General features: G+C 47.2%; 1 protein-coding gene across 1 annotated transcript; it reads left to right on the plus strand.

Moving 5' to 3' along the window:
- The first annotated feature begins 193 nt into the window (after nt 1–193).
- On the plus strand, nt 194–23,516 carry LOC139233507 (sperm microtubule associated protein 1-like). The gene is made up of 3 exons (XM_070863908.1): nt 194–580; nt 11,895–11,994; nt 23,126–23,516. Exons 1-3 carry the CDS (start codon nt 194–196, stop codon nt 23,281–23,283), a joined length of 645 nt encoding a protein of 214 aa, XP_070720009.1. The 3' UTR covers nt 23,284–23,516.
- Nucleotides 23,517–25,171: the final 1,655 nt, after the last annotated feature.

The following is a 25,171-nucleotide window of genomic DNA, read 5'->3' on the forward strand; positions in this document are numbered from 1 at the left end:
CTTACAATCATTTCTCAATTTCGTAAATAATCATTTTATTTACACGGAGATTGTCGGGGTTGAAAAACAAAACGTAGGTTGTATGGCAAACGTAACAGTGAGCCCTGTGACTGGCAGTGTGACATTTGCAGGGTTTGGGGTGGGTTATAGGTGGGGTACAGGCTGGGACCATACATGAACTAGCGCTGTAACCATGGATGGTTTTTACTGTCCTCCTGGGGTCTGTTGCATGGAATATGAGTTCTTCAAAAAGGAAAGGGGTTTCATCTTGGACTGCGTGGCTGTCTCCAACACCGCCAAGGAGTACGGCAAGGTGCAACCGAAAAGATGCGATGTCATCCCGCCTTACAATGCCCAGACTGATCCTTTCGCGAAGCACTACTTCCAAAGCAAAGAAATGAGGACACTTCTCAAGCGGACCGATCAGGTATCCTCGGGGCTTTTGCAACAGTCGAGCTCCTGGGCGCAATGTCCGCCCTGGCGCCAGGCGGATAAACCCGATGGTCAGCCACAGTTGACTGTACACAGTGCAAGCACACCTCCCACTCGTGCTGTTGAAGTATTTGACGAGAAGTATCGGGTCAGAGACACCACGTTCGTGGTCACTTTATTGACCTTATCACGGATTGATATATTTGGCTTCCTTGCTTATTGTTGAGACCAACAATGAAGCTACCCTGGTGGAACAGTAGCAGAGTGGTCTTCCCCAGATGTCCACATGTGCCCGCAATACTGCAGGATTCAGTGGGGCAGTAGCCTGGAACAGCGTGGGCGAAGGTGTGGCGAATGAGGGTACGGGGCCCAGAAGAGCCGAGGGCCCAGGGACAGCACGGGCCAGCCCACACTGCGATATGTGTGCGCACTAGGTCCATGCAGCAGAGCAGGTCTCCAGTCGTCCTGGTTAACCTTTGCCACTGGATAAAGGCCTCGCTCTGTCAAGCCCGTGTGGTGGCTGATGTGCAACGGTCACCACACGTTAAAAAAATCCACCCACAGGCATCTTCCACCCCCTCAATTGGAGTTCAGGACTGGAACATCGGGTCCTTCATTGAAACATCTGTGAACTCTTGTGGAAGCAAGTCATCCTCGTTCGAGGGACTGCCTATGATGATGATGGGTATGTTATTGATAGTCATCATCATATCATCATCATAGGCGGTCCCTCGAAATCGAGGAAGACTTGCTTCCACTCTAAAAGTGCATTCTTAGGTGACTGAACAGTCCAATATGGGAATTACAGTCTCTGTCACAGGTAGGAAAGGGTGGGGGGGGAGTCTGGTTTGCCGCACGCTCTTTCCGCTGCCTGCACTTGTTTTCTGCATGCTCTTGTCGACGAGACTCGAGGTGCTCAGTGCCCTCCTGGATGCTCTTCCTCCACTTAGGGCGGTCTTGGGCCAGGGACTCCCAGGTGTAGGTGGGGATGTTGCATTTTATCAAGGAGGCTTTGGGGTGTCCTTGAAACGTTTCCTCTGCCCACCTGGGGCTCGCTTGCTGTGTAGGAGTTCTGAGTAGAGCGCTTGCTTAGGGAATCTTGTGTCAGGCATGCGAAGAATGTGGCCCGCCCAATGGAGCTGGTCGAGTGTAGTCAGTACTTCGATGCTGAGGATGTTGGCCTGATCGAGAACACTAACGTTGGTGCGTCTGTCCTCCCAGGGGATTTGTAGGATCTTGCGGAGACATCGTTGGTGGTATTTCTCCAGTGATTTGAGGTGTCTACTGTATATGGTCCACGTCTCTGAGCTATACAGTTGTGACTCCAGGGTGTTCCTGACACATGAGTTAAAATCCTCCACTGTGGTGGCATTTAAATTCAGTTAAATAAATCTGGGATTAAAAAGTAACATACTTAATAGTATCATACTAGAAGGTTGTAAAAAAATCCATCTGGTTCACTGATGCCCTTTATAGAAAGAATCAGAGATATTTACAGCATGGAAGGAGGCCATTTGGCACATCATTTCTGCGCTGGCCGACAAATTTGCCAGGACACCGGGAATAACTCCCCTGCTCTTCTTCGAAATAGGGATCTTTTACGACCACCTGAGAAGGCAGACAGGGTCTCGGTTTAACGTCTCATCCTAAAGACAGAAGGAAATCTGGCCTATATGTGACTCCAGACTCACAGCGATGTGATGAACTCTTAACTGCCCTCTGAAACCACGACAAGAAACTTCACCACAAGTGGTTCAAGAAGGCAGCTCACCACCACCTTCTCCAGGGCAATTATGGATGGGCAATAAATGCCGGCCTTGCCAGGCGATGCCCACATCCAATAAATGAGAAAATAGGTACTTAGCTTTAGGAGCATCTACAGAATGTTAATGTATAAGTATTTGCTCAAGATCAAACTTTATATTTGACTCTCTTCTAGAAATATAGAGTACAAAAGTGTGGAAATTATGCTGAACCTGTATAAAACACTGGTTCGGCCTCAACTGGAGTACTGTGTCCAATTCTGGGCACCACACTTTAGGGAGGGTATAAAGGCCTTAGAAAGGGTGCAGAAAAGATTTACGAGAATGATTCCAGGAATAAGGGACTTCAGTTACGTGGATAGACTGGAGAAGCTGGGGTTGTTCTCCTTAGAGCAGAGAAGATTGAGAGGAGATTTGATCGAGGTGTTCAAAATCATGAGGGGTCTGAACAGAATAGAGAGAAACTGTTTCCACTGGCGGAAGGGTCGAGAACAAGAAGACACAGATTTAAGGTGATTGGCAAAAGAACCAAAGGTGACATAAGAAAAACTTTTTTACGCAGCCATTATTTGGGATCTGGAATGCACTGCTGGAAAGGGTGGTGGAGGCAGACTCGATTTTATCTTTCAAAAGGGAGTTGGATTAGTATCTGAAGGTAAAACATTTGCAGGGCAAAGGGGAAAGAGCAGGGGAGTGGGACTAGCTGAGAGTCGACATGGACTCAATGGGCCGAATGTTGTAACCATTCTATGATTCTACTGAAAGGTGGAATTAAAGCACTATTACAAATGGGATCAGTTGTGCTTTTGACCACAGTATCAAGTTGCAATTGAACATATTAGGGTAAGATTAAAAGCTTCCTGAATGACTCAATTGCCTTGTGTGGAACTGAGCCATAACAGCATAAGAAATAGGAGCAGGGATTGGTCATACGGACCCTCGAGCTTGCTCCAAAATTCAATGAGATCAAGGTCGATCTTCGACCAATATCTGAGCATCCACACTTTTGGATAGAAAATTCCAAAGATTCACAACCCTCTGAGTGAAGAAATTCCTCCTCATCTCAGTCTTAAATGATCGCCCCCTCGTCCTGAGACTATGCCTTCAGGAAGGATAGACAGAAAAGAAAAGGAGGTGGGGTAGTGTTGCTGGTTAAAGAGGAAATTAACATAATAGTATGGAAGGACATTAGCTTGGATGATGTGGAATCTGTATGGGTAGAGCTGCAGAATATCAAAGGGCTGAAAACGCTAGTGGGAGTTGTGTACAGACCACCAAACAGTAGTAGTGAGGTTGGGGATGGATTGAAAAAGAAATTAGGGATGCGTGCAATAAAGGTGCAGCAGTTATCATGGGGCAATTTAATCTACATATAGATTGGGCTAACCAAACAGGTAGCAATACGGTGGAGGAGGATTTCCTGGAGTGTATTAGGGATGGTTTTCTAGGCCAATATGTCAAGCAACCAACTAGAGAGTTGGCCATCCTAGACTGGGTGTTGTGTAATGAGAGAGGACTAATTAGCAATCTTGTTCTGCGAGGCCCCTTGGGGAAGAGTGACCATAATATGGTAGAATTCTTTATTAAGATGGAGAGTGACACAGTTAAATCTGTCATGTATCTTACATTATTATATATAACTGTATCCTAACATGCTATACATGACTGTAATAAGATATGGCCTGTAACCACCAGCATACCTTACCACCAGGGGTGCACTTGCAAGAGACAGGTATATAAGGACAGGTCTCAGGCAAGTGCAGCATTCCAGAGCTGTGAAATAAAGAAGCATGTCCAGAGTGACCTTGACTTCACTACATGCCTCGTGTGAATCTGTACTGAGGGGACAGCACTTTACAGTGGCGACGAGTTACGGGATTACAGAATCCACAGAATGGTGAATAACGGATCAGATGAAAAGTACAATGCAGGAGACAATTGGGAGGACTTTATAGAAAGGCTCTAGCAAAGCTTTGTAACCAAAGACTGGTTAGGCGACAATAAGGCAAACAAGAGAAGAGCCCATCTCTTGACCAGCTGTGGCTCGAAAACATACGCTTTAATGAAGGATCTGTTGGCATCCGAGAAACCAGCAAGCAAGTTGTTTGAAGAATTGAGCACACTGGTAAGAGACCACCTGAAGCCAGCGAGCAGCCTACACATGACCAGACACAGGTTCTACAACTACAGACGTTGTGTGGGCCAGAGCATACCAGACTTCGTGGCGGAACTTCGGAGGTTGGCTAGTTTATGTGAGTTCTCCGATGAACTGAGGAGAGAAATGCTGAGAGACTTTTTCATTGAAGGAATAGGCCACGCAGGCATATTCCGAAAGCTCATAGAGACCAAGAACCTGATCTTAGAGGCAGCAGCACTGGTTGCACAGACAATCTTGGTAGGGGAAGAAGAAACGAGGTTGATTTACAATGCAGGTACAACAACTAACGAAATATCGGAACAAGAAGTTCACAGCAATAAACAAGCTGCTACCCCCACACACAGACAAAACTGGGAGAACAGGCTCTCGACAGCAGGCAGAAGCCATCAAGGGCCACAGGAACGGCCGTTCACACCTCATCAACCCACAATGCGAGCAATCAACTACAAACTGAGAGAAGCTCAAGAGAGATCAGCCAGACGCAGCTCATTCTTTGCAAGCAGTCTGTGCTGGAGGTGTGGGGGTGGGCACTCGTCAAGGGGATGTCGATTTCAGCAGGCTATTTGCAGAAATTGTGAATATACAGGGCATTTGGCCCGCATGTGCAAAAAAACGGCAGCTCGGCTGGTATACGAATCGGTTGGGTCGGAAAGCAGACCAGAAGATGGTGGGGACAGTACCCGGGAACCGATGTACAGCGGGTCAACACGATCAATGGCCGCTGCTCCTACAACAGGACGCCTCCTATAATGATGAGGGTCCTACTCAACGGGATATCTGTCAACATGGAGCTGGATACGGGAGCGAGTCAATCTCTCATGGGCGCTCAACAATTTGAACAACTGTGGCCGCATAAAAGAGACAGACCAAAACTCACAAGGGTCGACACCAAAATAAGGACCTATACCAAAGAAATCATACCAGTCCTCGGCAGCGCCGTGCTCTCTGTCACACACAAAGGGACAGTGAACCGACTTCCCCTGTGGATTGTCCCCGGAGACCCCCCAGCACTGCTGGGGAGAAGCTGGCTGGCAAAATTAAACTGGAAATGGGATGATGTCCATGCATGTCATTAGAGGAATGGACCTCCTGCTCAACAGTTATAAAGCGATTTGAACATCTCTTTCAGCCAGGTGTGGGCACTTTCAAAAGGGCCAAAGTCTAAATCTACATCACACAGGATGCTAGACCGGTCCATCACAAGGCCAGAGCTGTACCCTATGTGATGAGGGAAAAGATTGAACACGAACTAGACAGGCTTCTGCGGGAAGGCATTATATCACCTGTGGAATTTAGCGACTGGGCAAGTCCCATCGTCCCAGTCATGATGGATCCGTACGAATCTGTGGGGCCTACAAATCTACCATAAACAGAGTCTCCCTACAGGACCAGTACCCGCTGCCCAGAGCAGAGGACTTATTTGCCACATTGGCTGGAGGTAAACTTTTCTCAAAATTAGACCTCACATCTGCGTATATGACGCAAGAATTGACCGAGGAATCCAAGCTACTCACCACCATCAACACACATCGAGGCCTTTTCATGTACAATCGATGCCCATTCGGCATCAGGTCGGCAGCTGCCATATTCCAGCGCAACATGGAGAGTCTGCTCAAGTCCATCCTGGGGACGGTTGTATTTCAAGATGACATACTTATCACGGGCAGGGACACCGACTCCCATCTCCGTAATTTGGAGGAAGTACTAAAGCGGTTGGATCGGGTAGGCCTACGAGTCAAGAAATCCAAGTGTCTGTTTCTCGCACCCGAGGTTGAATTTTTGGGCAGAAGGATTGTCGCTGATGGAATCTGCCCAACAGAGTCCAAAACAGAAGCAATTCGCCTGGCACCCAGGCCCCGGAATGTCTCAGAACTGCGCGCCTTTCTCGGGCTACTCAATTACTTTGGGAACTTTATGCAGAACTTAAGCACGCTGCTGGAGCCTCTCCATGTGCTACTCAGGAAGGGGTGTGATTGGTTTTGGGGGGACGCCGAGGAACGCGCCTTCAGTAAGGCATGCAACCTTCTGTGTTCCAACAGTGTTTTGATTTTCTTTGACCCAGGTAAAAAGCTAGTTCTCACATGCGATGCATCAGCGTATGGGGTCGGGTGCGTTTTGCAACATGTCAATAGTGCGGGCAAATTACAACCCATAGCTTATGCCTCCAGGTCACTTTTGCGGGCGGAGCGCGGGTACGGAATGGTAGAGAAGGAGGCGCTCGCGTGTGTGTACGGTGTCAAAAAGATGCACCAATACCTTTAGAAACCGACCACAAGCCCCTCACGTCCCTCCTATCCGAGAGCAAGGCAATAAACGCCAACGCCTCAGCGCGAATTCAACGGTGGGCACTCATGCTGGCGTCCTACGACTATACCTTAAGGCACAGACCAGGGGCACAGACAATGGTGCCGACGCGCTCAGCAGGCTACCCCTGGTGACCACAGAAGGGTCTGATGAACAGGACTGTGAGATAGTCATGGCAATCAATGCCTTTGAGTTCACAGGTTCGCCCATGGCGGCTCGCCAAATCAGAGACTGGACGGCCAGCGACCCCACGTTATCCTTAGTAAAAAGATGTGTCCTAACCGGTGACTGGGCAGAGGCTCGCGATGCCTGCCCCGAGGAATTAAAACCCTTTCACAGGCGCATGCATGAGCTATCACTACAAGCAGACTGCCTGATGTGGGGCAGCCGAGTAGTCATGCCTCTACGAGGCAGAGAGGCATTTGTCCGGGAACTCCACCGTGAGCACCCGGGGATCGTTCTCATGAAGGCCATAGCCAGATCCCACGTCTGGTGGCCTGGTATTGACGAGGACTTGGAGCTCTGCATCTGAAGGTGCACCATTTGTGCCCAACTCAGCAATGCCCCCAGGGAGGCTCCACTGAGCCCCTGGCACTGGCCTACCAAACCGTGGTCGCCGGTGCACGTAGACTATGCGGGCCCATTCATGGGCAAAATTTTCCTCCTAGTTGTAGATGCATTTTCAAAGTGGATCAAATGCACCATTTTAAACTCGAGCACAACCTCCACCACTGTGGAGAGCCTCGCAACCATGTTTGCAATGCACGGAATCCCTGACATATTGGTCAGTGACAATGGTCCGTGTTTCACCAGCGCAGAATTCCAAGACTTTATAATTGGCCACGGCATAAATCATGTCAAGACAGCACCATTCAAGCCGGCCTCGAACGGCCAGGTGGAGAGAGCAGTGCAAATCATTAAACAATGCATGCTTAAAATCCAAGGTCCCACGCTATAGGGTCGCCTGTCGCGACTGCTGCTGGCATACAGATCTCGTCCGCACTCACTGACTGGGATCCCCCCCGCGCAACTGTTGATGAAAAGGACTTTAAAAACAAGGCTCTCTTTAATCCTCCCAGACATGCACAAAATCGTTGAGGCAAAGCGCCGTAAGCTGACTGAGTACCATGACAGAAATTCGAGGGGGAGATGGAATGAGATAGGGGACAAAGTGTTTGTACTAAACTATGGCAGGGGTCCCAAATGGCTTGCAGGGACAGTAACAGGCAAGGAAGGAAACAGGCTACTGGTAGTACAAATGGACAATGGCAAAACCTGCCAGAGGCATGTAGACCAAGTCAAAAGCAGATTTACCAACAACACTGCGGAACCAGAGGCAGACTACAATGTGGAACTCGCACCACACCTAGTGGACAGACAGAGGGAACAACCTGAGGAAAGGGCAATCCCAACTGACAGCCCAGGCGAGTCAACAACAATCACACCAATCGAAACAGACAGCCCAGGCGAGATACCAGCAACCACACTCAAAGAAAAACAGAAACCAAGGCAAACAACTGAACCACAACTCAGACGCTCCATACGAGAGCGTAGACCACCTGAGAGACTGAACCTATAAAGACAATAAGACCTTGGGGGAGGGCGATGTCATGTATCTTACATTATTATATATAACTGTATCCTAACATGCTATACATGACTGTAATAAGATATGACCTGTAACCACCAGCATACCTTACCACCAGGGGTGCACTTGCAAGAGACAGGTATATAAGGACAGGTCTCAGGCAAGTGCAGCATTCCAGAGCTCTGAAATAAAGAAGCAGGTCCAGAGTGACTTTGACTTCACTACATACCTCGTGTGAATCTGTACTGAGGGGACAGGACTTTACAAAATCAGAGACTAGGATCCTGAACTTAAGGAAAGGTAACTTCGATGGTATGAGACGTGAATTGGCTAGGATAGACTGGTGAATGGTTGACGGTGGATAGGCAATGGGCAGACATTTATAGATCACATGGATGCACTTCAACAATTGTACATCCCTGTCTGGAGTAAAAATAAAATGGGGAAGGTGGCTCAACCGTGGCTAACAAGGGAAATTAGGGATGGTATTAAATCCAAAGAAGAGGCATATAAATTGGCCAGAAAAAGCAGCAAACCTGAGGACTGGGAGAAATGTAGAATTCAGCAGAGGAGGACAAAGGGTTAATTAGGAGGGGGAAAATAGAGTATGAGAGTAAGCTTGCAGGGAACATAAAAACTGACTTGCAAAAGCTTCTATAGGTATGTGAAGAGAAAAAGGTTAGTGAAGACAAATGTAGGTCCCTTGCAGTCAGAATTAGGTGAATTTATAATGGGGAACAAAGAAATGGCAGACCAATTGAACAAATAGTTTGGTTCTGTCTTCACTAAGGAAGACACAAATAACCTTCCGGAAATATTAGGGGTCTGAGGGTCTAGCGAGAAGGAGGGATTGAAGGGAATCCTTATTAGTCAGGAAATTGTGTTAGGGAAATTGATGGGATTGAAGGCCGATAAATCCCAGAGCCTGATAGGCTGCATCCCAGAGTACTTAAGGAAGTGGCCCTAGAAATGGATGCATTGGTGGTCATTCTTCCAACATTCTATTGACTCTGGATCAGTTCCTATGGACTGGAGGGTAGCTAATGTAACACCACTTTTTAAAAAAGGAGGGAGAGAGAAAACAGGGAATCATAAACCGGTTAGCCTGACATCGGTGGTGTGGAAAATGTTGGAATCAATTACTAAAGGTGAAATAGCAGAGCATTTGGAAAGCAGTGAAGGGTCAGTCCAAGTCAGCATGGATTTCGGGAAATCATGCTTGACAAATCTTCTAAAAAATTTTGAGGATGTAACTAGAAAAATGGACAAGGAAGAACCAGTGGATGTGGTGTATTTGGACTTTCAAAAGGCTTTTCACAAGGTCCCACACAAGAGATTGGTGTGCAAAATTAAAGCATATGGTATTGGGGGTAATGTATTAATGTGGATAAAGAACTGTTTGGCAGACAGGAAGCTGAGAGTCGGGATAAACGGGTCCTTTTCAGAATGGCAGGCAGTGACTCGTGGGGTGCTGCAGGGCTCAGTGCTGGGACTCCAGCTATTTACAATATACATTAATGATTTAGATGAAGGAATTGAATGTAATATCTCCAAGTTTGTAGATGACGCTAAGCTGGGCGGCGGTGTGAGCTGTGAGGAGGATGCTAAGAGGCTACAGGGTGACTTGGACAGGTTAGGTGAGTGGGCAAATGCATGGCAGATGCAGTATAATGTGGATAAATGTGAGGTTATCCACTTTGGTGGCAAAAACAGGAAGACAGAATATTATCTGAATGCAGTCAGATTAGGAAAAGGGGAGGTGCAACGAGACCTGGGTGTCATGGTACATCAGTCATTGAAAGTTAGCAAACAGGTACAGCAGGCAGTGAAGAAGGTAAATGGCATGTTGGCCTTCATAGCTAGAGGATTTGAGTATAGGAGCAGGGAGGTCTTACTGCAGTTGCACAGGGTCTTGGTGAGGCCACACCTTGAATATTGTGTACAGTTTTGGTCTCCTAATCTGAGGAAGGACGTTCTTGCTATTGAGGGAGTGCAGCGAAGGTTCACCAGACTGATTCCCGAGATGGCAAGACTGACTTATGAGGAGAGACTGGATCGACTGGGCCTGTATTCACTGGAGTTTAGAAGAATGAGAGAGGATCTCATAGAAACATATAAAATTCTGACGTGATTGGACAGGTTAGATGCAGGAAGAATGTTCCTGATGCTGGGGATGTCCAGAACCAGGGGTCACAGTCTAAGGATAAGGGGTAAGCCATTTAGGACCGAGATGAGGAGAAACTTCTTCATTCAAAGAGGTGTTAACCTGTGGAATTCTTTACCGCAGAAAGTTGTTGAGGCCAGTTCGTTAGATATATTCCAAAGAGAGTTAGATGTGGCCCTTATGGCTAAAGGGATCAAGGGGTATGGAGAGAAAGCAGGAAAGGGGTACTGAGGTTGAATGATCAGCCATGATCTTATTGAATGGTGGTGCAGGCTTGAAGGGCCGAATGGCCTACTCCTGCACCTAATTTCTAAGTTTCTATGTTTCTTTGCCCCCTGGTTCCAGACTCTCCAGCCAGGGGAAACAACCTCTCAGCATCTACCCTGTCAATCCCTCTCAGAATCTAATATGTTTCAATGAGATCACCTCTCATTCTTCTAAACGCCAGAGAGTATCGGCCCATTCTACTCAATCTCTCTTCATAGGACAACCCTCTCATCCCAGGAATCAGTCTAGTGAGCCATGCACACTAGAAAACTCTTGGGTTTGATTTGTGGCCTGTGCTGAATTAGTTGACCTGGGTCGGGATGGAAGACCATTGCCCTCAGTGACCCTGAGCTGGACGGGTTAAGAAAAATATCAATATTGTTTTCCATTCCTGATCACTATCAAGTAATATCTGCTGTAAAGCACATGTGTTTTGTGTGATCCTAGAGTGAAGATAGAATCAGTCTCAGGTTTGATTCACCCAAAGGGCGTAGCCAGTTAACACCCATTGTTTAGGCTTATGCATGAAGAGTAACCACTTGAGCAAGGTACAGAAGGGAGAAGAGCACCTCTGGGACCATATCGGGAAAGGATGAACAGGCTGGGTCTCTATTCTCTTGAAAAGAGATGGCTGAGGAGTGACCGAATAGAAGTCTTTAACATCATGAAAGGTTTTGATAAATTAGACACAGAGGGAGTTTTCCAATTGTGAGGAAGAACAAAACTAGAAGCCATCAATATAAGGAAGTCACCAAGAAATCCAATAGGGAATTCAGAAGAAGCTTCTTTACCCAGAGAGTGGTGAGAATGTGGAGCTCGTTATCACAGGGAGTGGTTGAAGCGAACAGCATAGATGCATTTAAGGGGAGGCTAGACAAGCATATGATGGAGAAGGGAATAGAGGGTTATGATGATTTAGATGAGGAAAGATGGAAGGAGGCTTAAGTGGAGCATAAACACTGGCATGGACCTGTTGGGCCGAATGGCCTGTTTCTGTGCTGTATATCCCTATGTAATTCGATGTAATCATACCCCAGCATCTTTTGGAGAGAATGGGGGATGGAGGTGAATTGGGGGAGGGGGAAGGGTGTGGGATTGGTGGCGGAGGGTGAAGAATAAAAAAAGGGTAATATTTAAAGTTAAAAGAGATGCAGCATGCTTTTTAGTTTGCTATTTCAACTCATTAAGACAATTTGATCAGTAAATAATCTGTGTTAGGATCACGGTGGGACGTCGAACAGTGGCTGGCTTGTGGACTATTTTTATAAACATGGACCAGCTCAAAAATACATGGCCAGGAGAAATGCTTACGGAGCAGGTATGTAGTTTTAAATCCGATCGATTATTGTCTTATTAATTGATGTTTTACTGTGTCGATGAGATATTTCAAAAGGGGGAGAACTGGCTGTGAAGCAAAGGTTCCAAGCTTTGAAATAATAGATTACTCACAGTTTGGGTCCAGAACAAAAGATTTTACAAATCCAAGGGAAATCAAAGGGGTGCCTCCCATTTTAAAAATTTCAACCAGCAACATCTGACCTTCACTTAGTTCCTGTTGATCCAGATCATGCAGGAACTCCAGGTGCAATCCCGCTGTGATACAGGTATTATCGTGATTTATCCAATACTATAGGAGGTTCTTGTATTGAGAAACCTTGACTGAAGGACCACGGTCCATAGTGCAAGATACCATAAAGGTTGAAAGAGTAGGAGACAAATAATGAGCTTCCAAGTTTGCTGTGATTAGTCAACATTCCATTATCATTGTATCATGCAACTACCACGATGCTGCAGGTACAGCGAGCAAAAAGGAAGGCAAATGGCATGTTGGCCTTTATTGCAATGGGGTTGGAGTATAACAGTAGGGTAGTCTTGCTACAATTGCACAGTGCCTTGGTGATACCACATCTGGGATAATGTGCACAGTTTTGGTCTCCTTATCTAAGGAAGGATATACTTGCCTTGGAGGCGGTGCAATGGAGGTTCACTAGGTTGATTCCTGGGATGAAAGGGCTGTCTTATGAGGAGAGATTGAGTAGAATGGGCCTATGCTCTTGGGAGTTTAGAATAATTAGAGGTGATCTCATTGAAACATAAACGATTCTGAAGGGGATTGACAGGGTAGATGCTGAGATTTTTTTCCCGTGGCTGGAGTGTCTAGAACTAGGGGGCATTATCTCAGGATAATGGGTAGGCCATTTAAGACAGAGTTGAGAAGGAATTTCTTCACTCAGAGGGTTGTGAATCTTTGGAATTCTCTGTCCCAGAGGGCTGCCATGCAGAGTATATTCAACACGGAGATTGATAGAATTTTGGACTCTAGGGGACTCAAGGGATGTGGAGATCGGGCGGGAAAGTGGAGTTGGGGTTGATGATCAGCGAGGATCTTATTGAATGATGGAGCAGGCTCGAGGGGCCGTATGGCCTACTCCTGCTCCTAATTCATATGCTCTTGTGTTTTTATGGCTGGCAGAAGGTGAACTAGATGGACTGTGCTCTTTTTTCATCTAGTAATGTTTCAACAGCCTGCAGATTGCGGGTGGAAGGGAAGACTGGAGGCGAGGAGGAGCTACTTGGTTTTGAGGTCACGGGACAGAATGAGTTGTATTTACAGGCAGTAGAATGAGACATGATTTTACCCCAGTCACAGTGAGGGATAATTGTGGCGGGCAAGCATAAGAGGGTTTTCCAAATTAACAAGTTATCTGGCTGGGTGACCTTCTGAGGTACCTCAACATCATCACCATAGGCAGCCTCTCGAAATCGAGGAAGACTTGCTTCCACTCTAAAAGTGAGTTCTCAGGTGACTGTACAGTCCAATAGGGGAATTACAGTCTCTGCCACAGGTGGGACAGACAGTGGTTGAAGGAAAGGGTGAGTGGGGAGTCTTGAAGGAGGAAAGACAGGCAGAGAGGCGGAAAGGCTTAGGCAGGGAATTCCAGAGCTTGGGGCCCAGGCAACAGAAGGCACGGCCACCGATGGTTGAACGATTATAATCAGGGATGCTCAAGAGGGCAGAATTAAAGGAGCGCAGACATCTCGTGGGGTTGTGGGGCTGGAGGAGATTACAGAGATAGGGAGGGGCGAGACCATGGAGGGATTAGAAAACAAGAATGAGAATTTTGAAATCGAGGCGTTGCTTAACCGGGAGCCAATGTAGGTCAGTGAGCACAGGGGTGATCGGTGAGCCGGACTTGGGGCGAGTTAGGACACGGGCAGCCAAGTTTTGGATCACGTCTAGTTTTTGTAAGGTAGAATGTGGGAGGCCAGCCTTCTATTCTCCTTCTTAGTCAGTCTCTTGGAATCGAGGATGACTTGCTTCCACGCTAAAAATGAGTTCTCAGGTGACTAATGAGTCCTATGCGGGACCTACAATCTCTGTCACAGGTGGGGCAGACGGTGGTTGAAGGAACGGGTGGGTGGGGTGCTTGGGACGCCGTGCGCTCCTTCCGCTGTTTACGTTTAGTTTTAGCTTGTCCCCGGTGTAGAGACTCAGGGTGTTCGGCACCTTCCCGGATGCTCTTCCTCCACTTTGTGCAGTCTTGGGCCGGGGACTCCCAGGTGTCGGTGGGGCTGTTGCACTTTTTCAAGGAGGCTTTGCGGGTGTCCTTGAAGCATTTCCTCTGCCCACCTGGGGCTCGCTGGCCATGTCAGAGCTCTGAGTAGAGCACTTGTTTTGGGAGTCGTGTATTGGGTATGCAGACGACGTGGCCCATCCAGCAGAGCTGATCGAGCGTGGTCAATGCTTCGATGCTGGGGATGTTGGCCTGAGCAAGAACACTGACGTTGGTACGCCTATCCTGCCAATGGATTTGCAGAATCTTACGGAGGCAGCGTTGGTGGTACTTCTCCAGTGTTTTGAGGTGCCTGCTATACATAGTCCATGCCTCTGAGGCATATAGGAGGGCGGGAGTCATTACTGCTCTGTAGACCATGAACTTGGTGCCGGGTTTGAGGCCCTGGTCTTCAAACACTCTCTGCCTCGGGCGACCAAAGGCTGCACTGGCACACTGTAGCTGGTGTTGGACTTTGTCATCGATGTCAGCCCTTGTTGACAGTAGGCTGCCATGGTATGGAAAATGGTTCACGTTGTCCAAGGCCTCGTTGTGGATTTTGATAATCAGGGAGCAGTGCTGCGTGGCAGGGGCAGGTTGGTAGAGCACCTTTGTCTTACGGATATTTAGTGTGAGCCCCATGCTCTCGTACATTTCGGTGAAAGTGTTGACAATGGCTTGGAGTTCGGCCTCCGAGTGTGTGCAAATGCAGGCATTGTCTGCGTACTGGAATTCAGTGACAGAGGATGGGACGACCTTGGAATGGCCTGGAAGCGGCGGAGGTTGAACAGTTTTCTGTTTGTTCTGTAGATTCGCTCTACTCCAATGGGGAGCTTGCCAAGGGCGAAATGGAGCATTGCAGCAAGGACGATCGAGAAGAGCGTTGGTGCGATGACACAGCTTTGCTTGATTCTGGTCCGTACGTGAATTGGGTCTGTGGTGGATCTGTTGGTCAGGATCACGGCTTGCATGTCATCGTGAAGCAGGTGGAGGATGGTGAAAAACTTTTGGGGGCCAGCCGAATCTGAGGAGGACGCTCCATAGTCCCTCACGGTTGGCACTGTCGAAGGCTTTTCTGAGATCAAAGAAGACCATGTACAGGGGTTGGTGCTGTTCCCTACATTTCTCTTGTATCTGCTGCGCGGTTAAGATCATGTCCATTGTGCCCCTTAGTGGGCAGAATCCACATTGCGACTCTGGGAGGAGCTCTTCAACCACAGCGAGAATGCAACTGAGGAGGATTCTTGCGATGACTTTCCCTGTGGCAGACAGCAGGGAAACTCCTCTGTAGTTACCGCAATCGGACCTGTCCCCTTTCTTGAAGATGGTCACGATTACCGCATTTCCGAGGTCCCCTGGCATGCTCTCCTCCTTCCAGTTGAGAGAAATAAGATTGTGTATTCGCGCCAAAAGTCTTTCTCCGCCATGTGCTTCTCCGCAAAAGTGCTTCGGCAGGGATTCGAACTGCTCCTAAGGCCTTGTTGTTTTTCAGTTGTCGATGGCTTTTTCTGCCTTATGCCGGGCTGGGGTTGTACTGAGATGGTGGCGAGTAGCATGCTGCGGGATGGAGTCAAGGACACTCACATTGAAGACTGCCTCTCTGATGAGGTCCTTGATGAGCACCTCTCCATTCTTGGCCAGTAGTGGGGTCGGGCCTTGGGTGCTTGGGCCGTAGGTGGTCTTGACTGCGCTGAAGACTCCTTGCACATCGTGGTTATTGGCTAGTTGCTGGATCTCCTGCGCTTTCTCCACCCACCATCTGTTCTTTAGGTTGCGAGTTTTTTGTTGGACCTCGGCCTTCAGACGTCTGTAGAGCTGCTTTCTTACCCTCAAGTTGTGTTGCTCTTTCCAGTCCAAGAATGCTTTGCGCTTGCGGCTTATTAGCTCCTGGATCTCCTGATCGTTCTCGTCGAACCAGTCTTGGTGTTACCTGGCCGAGGTGCTGATTATGGAAGCTTTGATGGTTGACCAGGCACTATGGACACTCTGCGTCTCTGGGTCACTGGGAGTCATCAGGTTGGCAGTGAGGCACTGGCTTAATAGAGCTTTCTTAGCCGGGTCGTGGAGTGCTCCTGCACTTCATGACCCGTTAAAATTTTCCTGCAGCATTGTTTCTGTTTCGTTAAAATTTTCCTGCAGCATTGTTTCTGTTGCCGTCGCTGTTTTCGGGCTACGTTGATGGAGATGACAGAGCGAATTAGGCGGTGATCCATCCAGCATTCATCAGCTCCTGTCATGGCGCAGGTGATGCAGACGTCCTTGCTCAGGCGATGACGTAGTCGAGCAGATGCCAGTGCTTGGAGCGAGGGTGTTGCCATGATGCCTTGTACTTGTCTTTCTGATGGAACTGGGTATTGGTTATGACGATGCCATGTTCTAAGCATTTCATCAGGTGGAGGGTACCGTTGGAGTTGGATTTCCCTAGCTCCCTCTCTGCCGATCACACCTCCCCAGAGGTCTGTGTCCTTTCCAACTTGGGCATTAAAGTCGCCAAGGAGGATCAGCTTGTCATCCGTTGGTACTCAGGACAGGTATTGTTCGAGGCTGGTGTAGAACTCCTCTTTGGACTCGTCTATAGAATTCTGTGTTGGGGTGTACGTGCTGAAGACTGTAGTGCTTCGGGGCTAGGGTGAGCCGAAGAGTCATGAGGCGTTCGTTTATCCCGCAGGGGGTGTCTTTGAGGTGGCCAACTAGTCCGTTTGTTACGGCGAAGCCCACCCCATGGGGGCGGCGTTCTGCTTCTGGTTTACCTTTCCAGAAGGTGTAACCTCCACCTTGTTCCTTGAGCTGGCCTTCCCCTGCCCGCCGGGTCTCGCTAAGGGCGGCGATGTCAATGTTGAAGCAGCCAAGTTCATGACAATGGTAGCAGTACGCCATTCCGGTCTGTCGCTTTTAAGTTTGTCCATGAGGGTCCTGACGTTCCAGGTCCGAACTTCATTTTAAAGGATGGAAGATGCGTGAGTTCTTTTAACTTGGAGTGGCCGTTGCACACCAGCTCCTACACGGGCTTGACAGAACAAGGTCTTGGTCCAGTGGCAAGGGGGTCCAAGACGACTGGAGTCCAGGCTCCGCTGTATGGGCCTAGTACATACAAACACACATACTCCTACTGTCCTCACTTCTCCTTCCCGCAGGGCCTCTCTCCCTGGGTTTCACAGATCGCAGTGGCAACCTCGCTCCTGGGCCTCGACCTTTGTTCCTCGCGCTTCTGCCTCACCGATCGCCAGACCTCCCGCTGCTCTCCCACCTCCGGGCCTCCCTCTGCCCTCTGACCTCCGGGCTTCCTGCTGACCTCCGGATCTTCCGCTGCCCTCCGACTTTCAGGCCTCCAGCTGCCCTCCGACTTCCGGGCCTTCCGACCTCTGGGCCTCCCGCTGCTCTCCGACCTCTGGGCCTCCCGCTGCCCTCCGACCTCCGGGCCTCCCACTGCCCTCCGACCTCCGGGCCTCCCGCTGCCCTCCAACCTCCGGGCCTCCCGCTGCCCTCCGACCTCCGGGCCTCCTGCTGCTCTCTGACCTCTTCTGGCCCCCGCCACCGCCGCTGGGCTCGACCTCGAACCAAGAGACGCCAACCAATCAGCTGTCTGGTATGCCGTGACATCCGATTTGTCGCCCGCTTTGCCTTTGTTGCACTCTCAGACTGGCTCGCGCTTCTCCCTGTGGTGACTGCTCCTATTTATTCCCACTACTCCTCCGATGGTGTTGCCTCCTAGGTCAGGGGGTCGGCTCCAGCCAGGAGAGCATTGGAATACTTAAGTCTAGAGTTAACAAAGGCATGGGTGGGGGTTTCAGCAGCGGATGAGCTCAGGCAGGGGTGGAGATGGGCGATGTTATGGAGGTGGAAATAGTTTGTCTTAGTTATGCCGCTGATACGTGGTCGAAAGCTAATTTCAGGATCAACCCCAAGTTGCGAACAGTGTGGTTCAGCTTTGGACAGAAGTTGGGGAGAGGGAATGGAGTTTGTGGCGAAGACCGAAAACAATGGCTTCGGTCTTCCTAATATTTAATGGGAGAAGATTTCTGCTCATCCAGAATTGGATGTCGGATTAGCAGTCTGACAATTTAGAGACCAAGGAGGAGTCGAGAGAAGTGGTGGTGAGGTACAGCTGGATGTCATCAGATACAGAAAAGGAGGCTCATTAGTCATTACGGAATGTTTGATGAGTTTCAAGGTCTGTTCCATCTGAAAAATTTGGTGCTTTTGCCCATTGAAATCCAATTAAGAACCAGTTACAAGCATTTTCTTCACTCAGAATTTTCCCAAGGTTTTTTGATGTCCGGAATATGTTGGGACGGTTACAGCGAAATAACAAGAAAGCGAACTACCTCTGTAGTTCTTGGCAGAAAAGGACTTTGTCACTTTCTTCACAGACAACTTCCATGTAGAAGCATTAATAAAGAACCTCCAACATGGCAGATGTGATCAAAGCCTTAAATTAGGTGCTGAAATTGGTTGGTCTGAAATGGCAAGTAATCAACGCTTGAAAGAAAGATTTGCATTTCTATTGCGCCTTTCACGACCACCATATGTCCCAAAGCACTTTACAGCCAATGAATTTATTGTGTCTGTAAGTACTCTAGTAATGACTCCATGAGGCAAGATATTGTACTTGAACTGTGGTGACTTTAGTCCATTTATTACAGCTCCTGAGTGAGGGTACAGCATGGTGAGTTCCCTTTTATACCTGGTTACCTGTCGTGTACAGGTGACCCCTAGGTCTCCACCAGTTGCACCCTCTGATGGTACAAGCACAGTGTATACAGTGTGAAGGTATATCCAGTGGTCTTATGTAACTGTACATTAAGTGTACAGGGTGTATACTTATATTATACATACACAACAGAATTGCTTTTGGAGTGTTGTCACTGTTGTAATGTAGGAAATGCAGCAGCCAATTTGTGCACAGCAAGCTCCCACAAACAGCAATGTGATAACGACCAGATAATCTGTTTTAGTGATGTTGGTTGTGGGATAAATATTGGCCAGGACATCGGGGATAACTCCCCTGCTCTTCTTCAAAATAGTGCCATGAGATCTTTTACGTCCACCTGAGAAAGCAGAGGGTTTAATGTCTTATCTGAAAGACGGCACCTCCGACAGTGCAGCACTCCCTCAGCACTGCACTGGAGTGTTAGCCTAGATTTTTGTGCTCAAGTTCCTGGAGTGGGACTTGAACCCACAACCTTCTGAGTCAGGGTGCTACCCACTGAGCCACTTGCAACAATCGCTTGAGCATAAAATAGAAAACAAAAAAAAAACTCGCAAGATAAAGTGTTGTGGATACCGAGGGACCTGTTTTATTTCTTTGTGGCTTTCTGTGGTGAGATGTGCACAGCATGAAAGGAGCTCATTACTGCAACGTTGCAGAAACATAGCTTATAGTTGATTACAGAAGAATTGCATTCTCAGATTAAGCATAATAGTGGGAAAGACAAAATGCCTTTGCTTGCTGCAGACAGATATCCAACGTGCACATTAATGCCATGTTGGTAGTTCCCAGAGAGCTGATGGATAATGTCCATTGAATCAAATGACACGCGGGGCTATTTGGTGCCTAGCAACATGACATCGCAACAGCATGGGTCTGATTATCATTGTCCCATGATATGTCTCGTTATCTGCTTTTGTCAGGTGCTGCATCACCTCTTTGGAAACCAGTTGACATACAAAACACATTGAAAAGAACTTTACTTTTGTCAGTAAGGTGAGAATGAGCAGCTGACGATAACAGACATTTATTTCACGGTCTTTACCCTGGTGATGGTTTGGAGCGTAGAGTGACTTGGGATAAATTACGTTGTGAACGAATGAACAACTCCAGGTTGTCATAGCCCAGTGCGTACTGCATCAGCAACCCTGAGCACTGTCACTCATTGTTCAACTCTTGTCAAAAATTGTTCCCTCTGAAGGTTCAATGGATAAATGCACTGCCCTCTAATTCTGCCCTCTTGAGTATCCCTGATTATAATCGCTCAACCATTGGTGGCCGTGCCTTCTGTTGCCTGGGCCCCAAACTTTGGAATTCCCAGCCTCAACCTTTCTGCTTCTCTACCTCTCTATCCTTCTTTAAGACGCTCCTTAAAACCTGTTACATTCATTATAAAAGATCAGACTGAGTACTGTGTGTAATGAGCAAGTGTGACCTTAGCTCCTTTATTAAGACTCCAGAGTGCAGGAACCTCGTAGGTGACCTACTTATATACTGTGCTCCCAAGGGATGCTGGGATCCCTTGAAACTCCAACAGATAGGCCCTCTGGTGGACAGGTGTGACGCAGATTACAAGGGGTTAAATACATAACAAAACCTACCTATGTTAGCTGTGGCTCAGTGGGTAGCACACTTGCCTTTGAATCAAATGGTAGTGGGTTCAAGTCCTACTCCAGGAACCTGAGCACATAATTCTAGGTTGACTGAGCAGTACTGAGGTGTCATCTTTCGGCTGAGACGTTAAACCAAGTCCCTGTATGCCATCTCAGGTGGACATAAAAGATCCCATGCCACTATTTTGAAGAAGAGCAGGGGAGTTATCCCCGGTGTCCTGGCCAATATTTATCCCTCAATCACCATAACCAAAAAACAGATTATCTGATCATTATCACATTGCTGTTTGTGGGAGCTTGTTGTGCATAAGTTGGCTGCCGGGTTTACCACATTACAACAGTGACTACACTCCAAAAGTACTTCATTGGCTGTAAAGCGCTTTGAGACGTCCGGTGGTCATGAAAGGCGCTCTATAACTGCAAGTCTTTCTTCACCTTTTTGACCAAGCTTTTGGTCACCTGCCCTAATTTCTCCTTATGTGGCTCGGTATAAACATTTTTGTCTCATAATACTCCTGTGGAACGCTTTGGGATGTTTCACCACGTTAAAGGCGCTATATAAATACACATTGTTGTTATTGTTGTTGCCCAGTGTAAAACTGAGTCATAGGGAATAGGAAGATTCCAAATTGCAAATCCTGGTGTATGCTGAGTTAGCTGACCTCAGTGAGGGTGACAGTTGTAGTGTTACAGTGCTCCAAAATGTCATTGCTCTGAAGGTTGCAGTTTAGAATTCAAGCAAAGCCAGAGTTATAGGCGATTTTAGGAAAAGCCTCTTCACACAAAGGGTTGTGAAAATGTGGAACATAGAAACATAGAAACATAGAAAATAGCTGCAGGAGTAGGTCATTTGGCCCTTCGAGCCTGCACCACCATTCAATAAGATCATGGCTGATCATGCAACTTTAGTACCCCATTCCTGCTTTCTCTCCATATCCCAGAACACCAACGATATAAAGTCACCTCAGGAGTTCAAAATAGAGCTTTTAAGGGATTCTTTTAAAAAAAAAACTGCAAATGCTGGAAATCTGAAACAAAATATAGAAATTTGTGGAAATAAACACACCTGAATCACTAAACCCTCCCTTCTCTTCTACGGATGCAAACTGACTTGTGCATTTCCAATATTTTCTGTGTTTATTACAGGATAGGGAGGAAAGATAAGAGATTGAGATTAAAAAGGTCGAACTGCCATGGGTAACAAAAATGATGGGAGCAGACTCGATGTGCAGAATGGTCACCTTCAGTTTTACTTGGGTGCAGTTCTGGTCTCTACACTACAAAAAAGATATTCATGCACGGTGATTATCTGCACACAGACTTTTGTACCCTTCTGCGCATGCGTGCGGTCTCTCTCTCTCTCTGTTGCAAATTAACGCCTCCATTAAAGCACTGGAGAAACTGCATGAAAGATTTACAAGGATGTTGCCAGAATTGAGAGGATGCACTTATCAGGAAAGATGGAGCAGGTTGGGCTTCTCGTCCCTGGAAATGAGATTATGAGGGGGTTTGACAAGGTGGATGCAGAGAGGATGTTTCCACTGACGGAGGAGGCTAGAACTAGGGGGCATAATCTTAGAATAAGGGGCCACCATTTAAAACTGAGATGAGGAGAAATTTATTTTCTCAGAGGGTTGTAAATCTGTGGAATTCGCTGTCTCAGAGAGCTGTGGAAGCTGGGACATTGAATAAATTTAAGACAGAGATAGACAGTTTCTTAACCGATAAGGGAATAAGGGGTTATGGAGAGCGGGCAGGGAAGTGGACCTGAGTCCATGATCAGATCAGCCATCATCGTATTAAATGGTGGAGCAGGCTCAAGGGGCCATATGACCTACTCCTGCTCCTATTTCTTATGTTCTTATGTTCTTATGTAAGACAAAGAGCAGAACTGATGGAGGTCTTTAAAATTATGAAAGGGATTTGATAGAGTGGATGTGGAGAAATTGTTTCCACGTGGGTGGTGTAATGTATGCACCTGCGAGTATGCTCACAGGCTTGTAGAGCTGTTGCATTGTGAGTCGCTTAGCCAGTCACGTGATGTTCACAAGACTCAATAAAACCCCAGCCAGTTGGGCTCAGGGGATCCACGATGAGGCAGGTGGTTGTGAGCCTGGTGGATGAATTGGTAATGTGTAGTGTGATTGTTAAACCTTTGTTAATAAACCAACTAGTTCTTAATATCAATGTGTTGCTATGAATTCTTAAGCAAAGAATCTATGAAGCAAATACATTACAGGTAGGTGGATCCAGAACAAGGGGGCAGAAATATTAAGAGCCACTCACCAATCAGTCAAAGAATTTAGGAGGAATTTTCTTTACACAGAGAGTGGTGAATGTTGCCACATGGAATGATTGAAGCAGATAACATGAACACAAATAAGAGCTTAATGCAACATGAGAGAGAAAGGAATGTATAGTAATGGGGACAGGTAATTGGAACGGGAGGAGGCTGTAGTGGAGTGTAAACACCAGCATAGACCAGTTGGGTTGAAAGACCTGTTTCTGTGCTATGTATTCAATATAAAGCTCAATAAGACGTATGGTATTAATACGCATGTATTAATTTTGCAGCTCACTCACACGATGAAATAGTTGGTCACCGAGGATACTTATCAGATCTGAAACCGATAAACGGATACAATGGAAGGTTTGGATTCAGAAGAAACGTGCCTAGCCTGAGACAAAAGCCTTCCAATTTCGGGGAGGTCACCGATCTCACGTTGTACTAGCACGCACCCCAACAGCGAAGGGGCATGGGATTGCAAAGGTCTTAACTCACTCATTTCAACATCAGCAGAAGCGTATAACTTTTTACAAGGATGATTGGTGATATTAGCAATCTTGGAGGATTGAAAAATCAAGATACATCAGTTACTACATTTTAAATCATTAGCATTGCAAGGATGTCACCTCTTCGGGAGAAACACATTGAATGTGCTACTTCTGTGATAATCAAAAATAATCTGTGTGTTTTAATAAACAAAATAAGTGTTTGAACTCCTTGTACTTACAAGTAAGATATAGATCCTAAAATAAAGCATGTGTGTAAGGGCAGAATTTTGTAAATGTATATTTTAAGTTAGCCATTTATCCTGTATTTGATTTATATCCATATTATAGATTGCTTCATGGGGAGATCCTTGCTTTGAACAGTTCTATTCAATTTCAAGTTGGTTTACCAGCACTGACGTAGAGAGAAGAATGGTTCATGTGGAGCATAGAGCAGTTGGGCCCAATGACCCCTTTCTGTGCTGTAAATTCTATGTAAGACAGGGTCATTCTTGATTGTGATGTGATTCACTGTCAGAGTGATTATTTGCAGTGGTTTTTTGAGCGTCCTTCTGTGCCAGCACGTCTTGGACTCCGCCCCCGAAGCCTACGCATGCGCACCACCGTCCTCCCGCATATGCGCAGACTCCTCGAACCCGACACCGGAAGTCGGGCACGTATTGTGTGTAAATAAGCACATCCCTTTACTGTTGCCACATTCACTGCCTTGGCATCCACGTGATTGGTTGAGCTACCTGAGAGTAGGCGGCACCTGTGAACCTGTACCCAGCCGAGAGTTATCAGCACCTTCAGGAGAAGAGAAAAGGACAGAGATGGCAAAAGTGAAAAACTTAATGTCTGCCATTATTTTTTTGCGGTTTGACAATAACAGATTGCCACACGTGGGTCAGCTCTGCCCGAAGAGCTACATTGAGATTAGACTGGATAACTTTTTGCTGGCCAGCGCAGATATAATGGCAAGTACTGCAGGGAATCGAATACGGCAAGGGTGATCTCCTGGACTAGTTTTAATCGCCTGGATGGGTCGGAGAGGAATTTTCCCAGATTTTTTTTCCCTAAATTGGCCTGGGTTTTTATCTGGTTTTTGCCTCTCCCAGGAGATCACATGGCTCCGGTTGGGGTGGAGTGTAGAATGTTTCAGTTTAAGGGTTGTCGCAGTTGTGTGGGGCGGACTGGTTGGACTGGATGCTCTTTGCCTTTCCGCCATTGTTCATTGTTCATAGGTTTATATGTAACCTTCAGGGCTGCTCACCAAGGGCCATGCAGCTCTTTGTCGGCCGGCGCGGACACGATGGGCCGAAATGGCCTCCTTCTGCGCTGTAAATTTCTATGTTTCTATCTGGATTAAGTGGCATTTTAGCTCATTTAATAACATGCTCACTTCTGGGTTAGAATCATAAAAATTTACGACATAGAAGGAGGCTATTTGGCCCATTGTGTCTGAGCTGGCCGACAAAAAGCTAACCACCCTAATCCCACTTTCCAGCTCTTGGTCCATAGCTCTGCAGGTTACGGCACTTCAAGTGCATATCCTAGTAATTTTTAAATGCGATGAGGTTTTCTGTCTCTAACATGCTTTCAGGCAGTGGGTTCCAGACCCCCACCACCCTCTGGGTGAAAAAAGTTCTTCTCAACTCCCCTCCAATCCTTCTACCAATTACTTTAAATTTATGCCCCCTGGTTATTGACCTCTCTGCTAAGGGAAATAGGTCCTTCCTATCCTCTCTATCTAGATCCTTGTAACTTTATACACCTCAATTAAGTCTCCCCTCAGCCTCCTCTACTCTGCGAAGGTCGTGGGTTCAAGGCGCACACCAGCTCTTGAGT

The sequence above is a fragment of the Pristiophorus japonicus genome, chromosome 21 (assembly GCF_044704955.1).
Source record: "Pristiophorus japonicus isolate sPriJap1 chromosome 21, sPriJap1.hap1, whole genome shotgun sequence".
In the NCBI taxonomy this organism is placed as follows: Eukaryota; Metazoa; Chordata; class Chondrichthyes; family Pristiophoridae; genus Pristiophorus; species Pristiophorus japonicus.

Coding starts and splice junctions, on each gene's coding strand:
- LOC139233507 (XM_070863908.1), top strand. CDS start 194: ATGGATGGTTTTTACTGTCCTCCTGGGGTCTGTTGCATGGAATATGAG. Junction 581..11,894: donor TATTTGACGAGAAGTATCGG/GTCAGAGACACC, acceptor AATCTGTGTTAG/GATCACGGTGGGACGTCGAA. Junction 11,995..23,125: donor GAGAAATGCTTACGGAGCAG/GTATGTAGTTTT, acceptor TTAATTTTGCAG/CTCACTCACACGATGAAATA.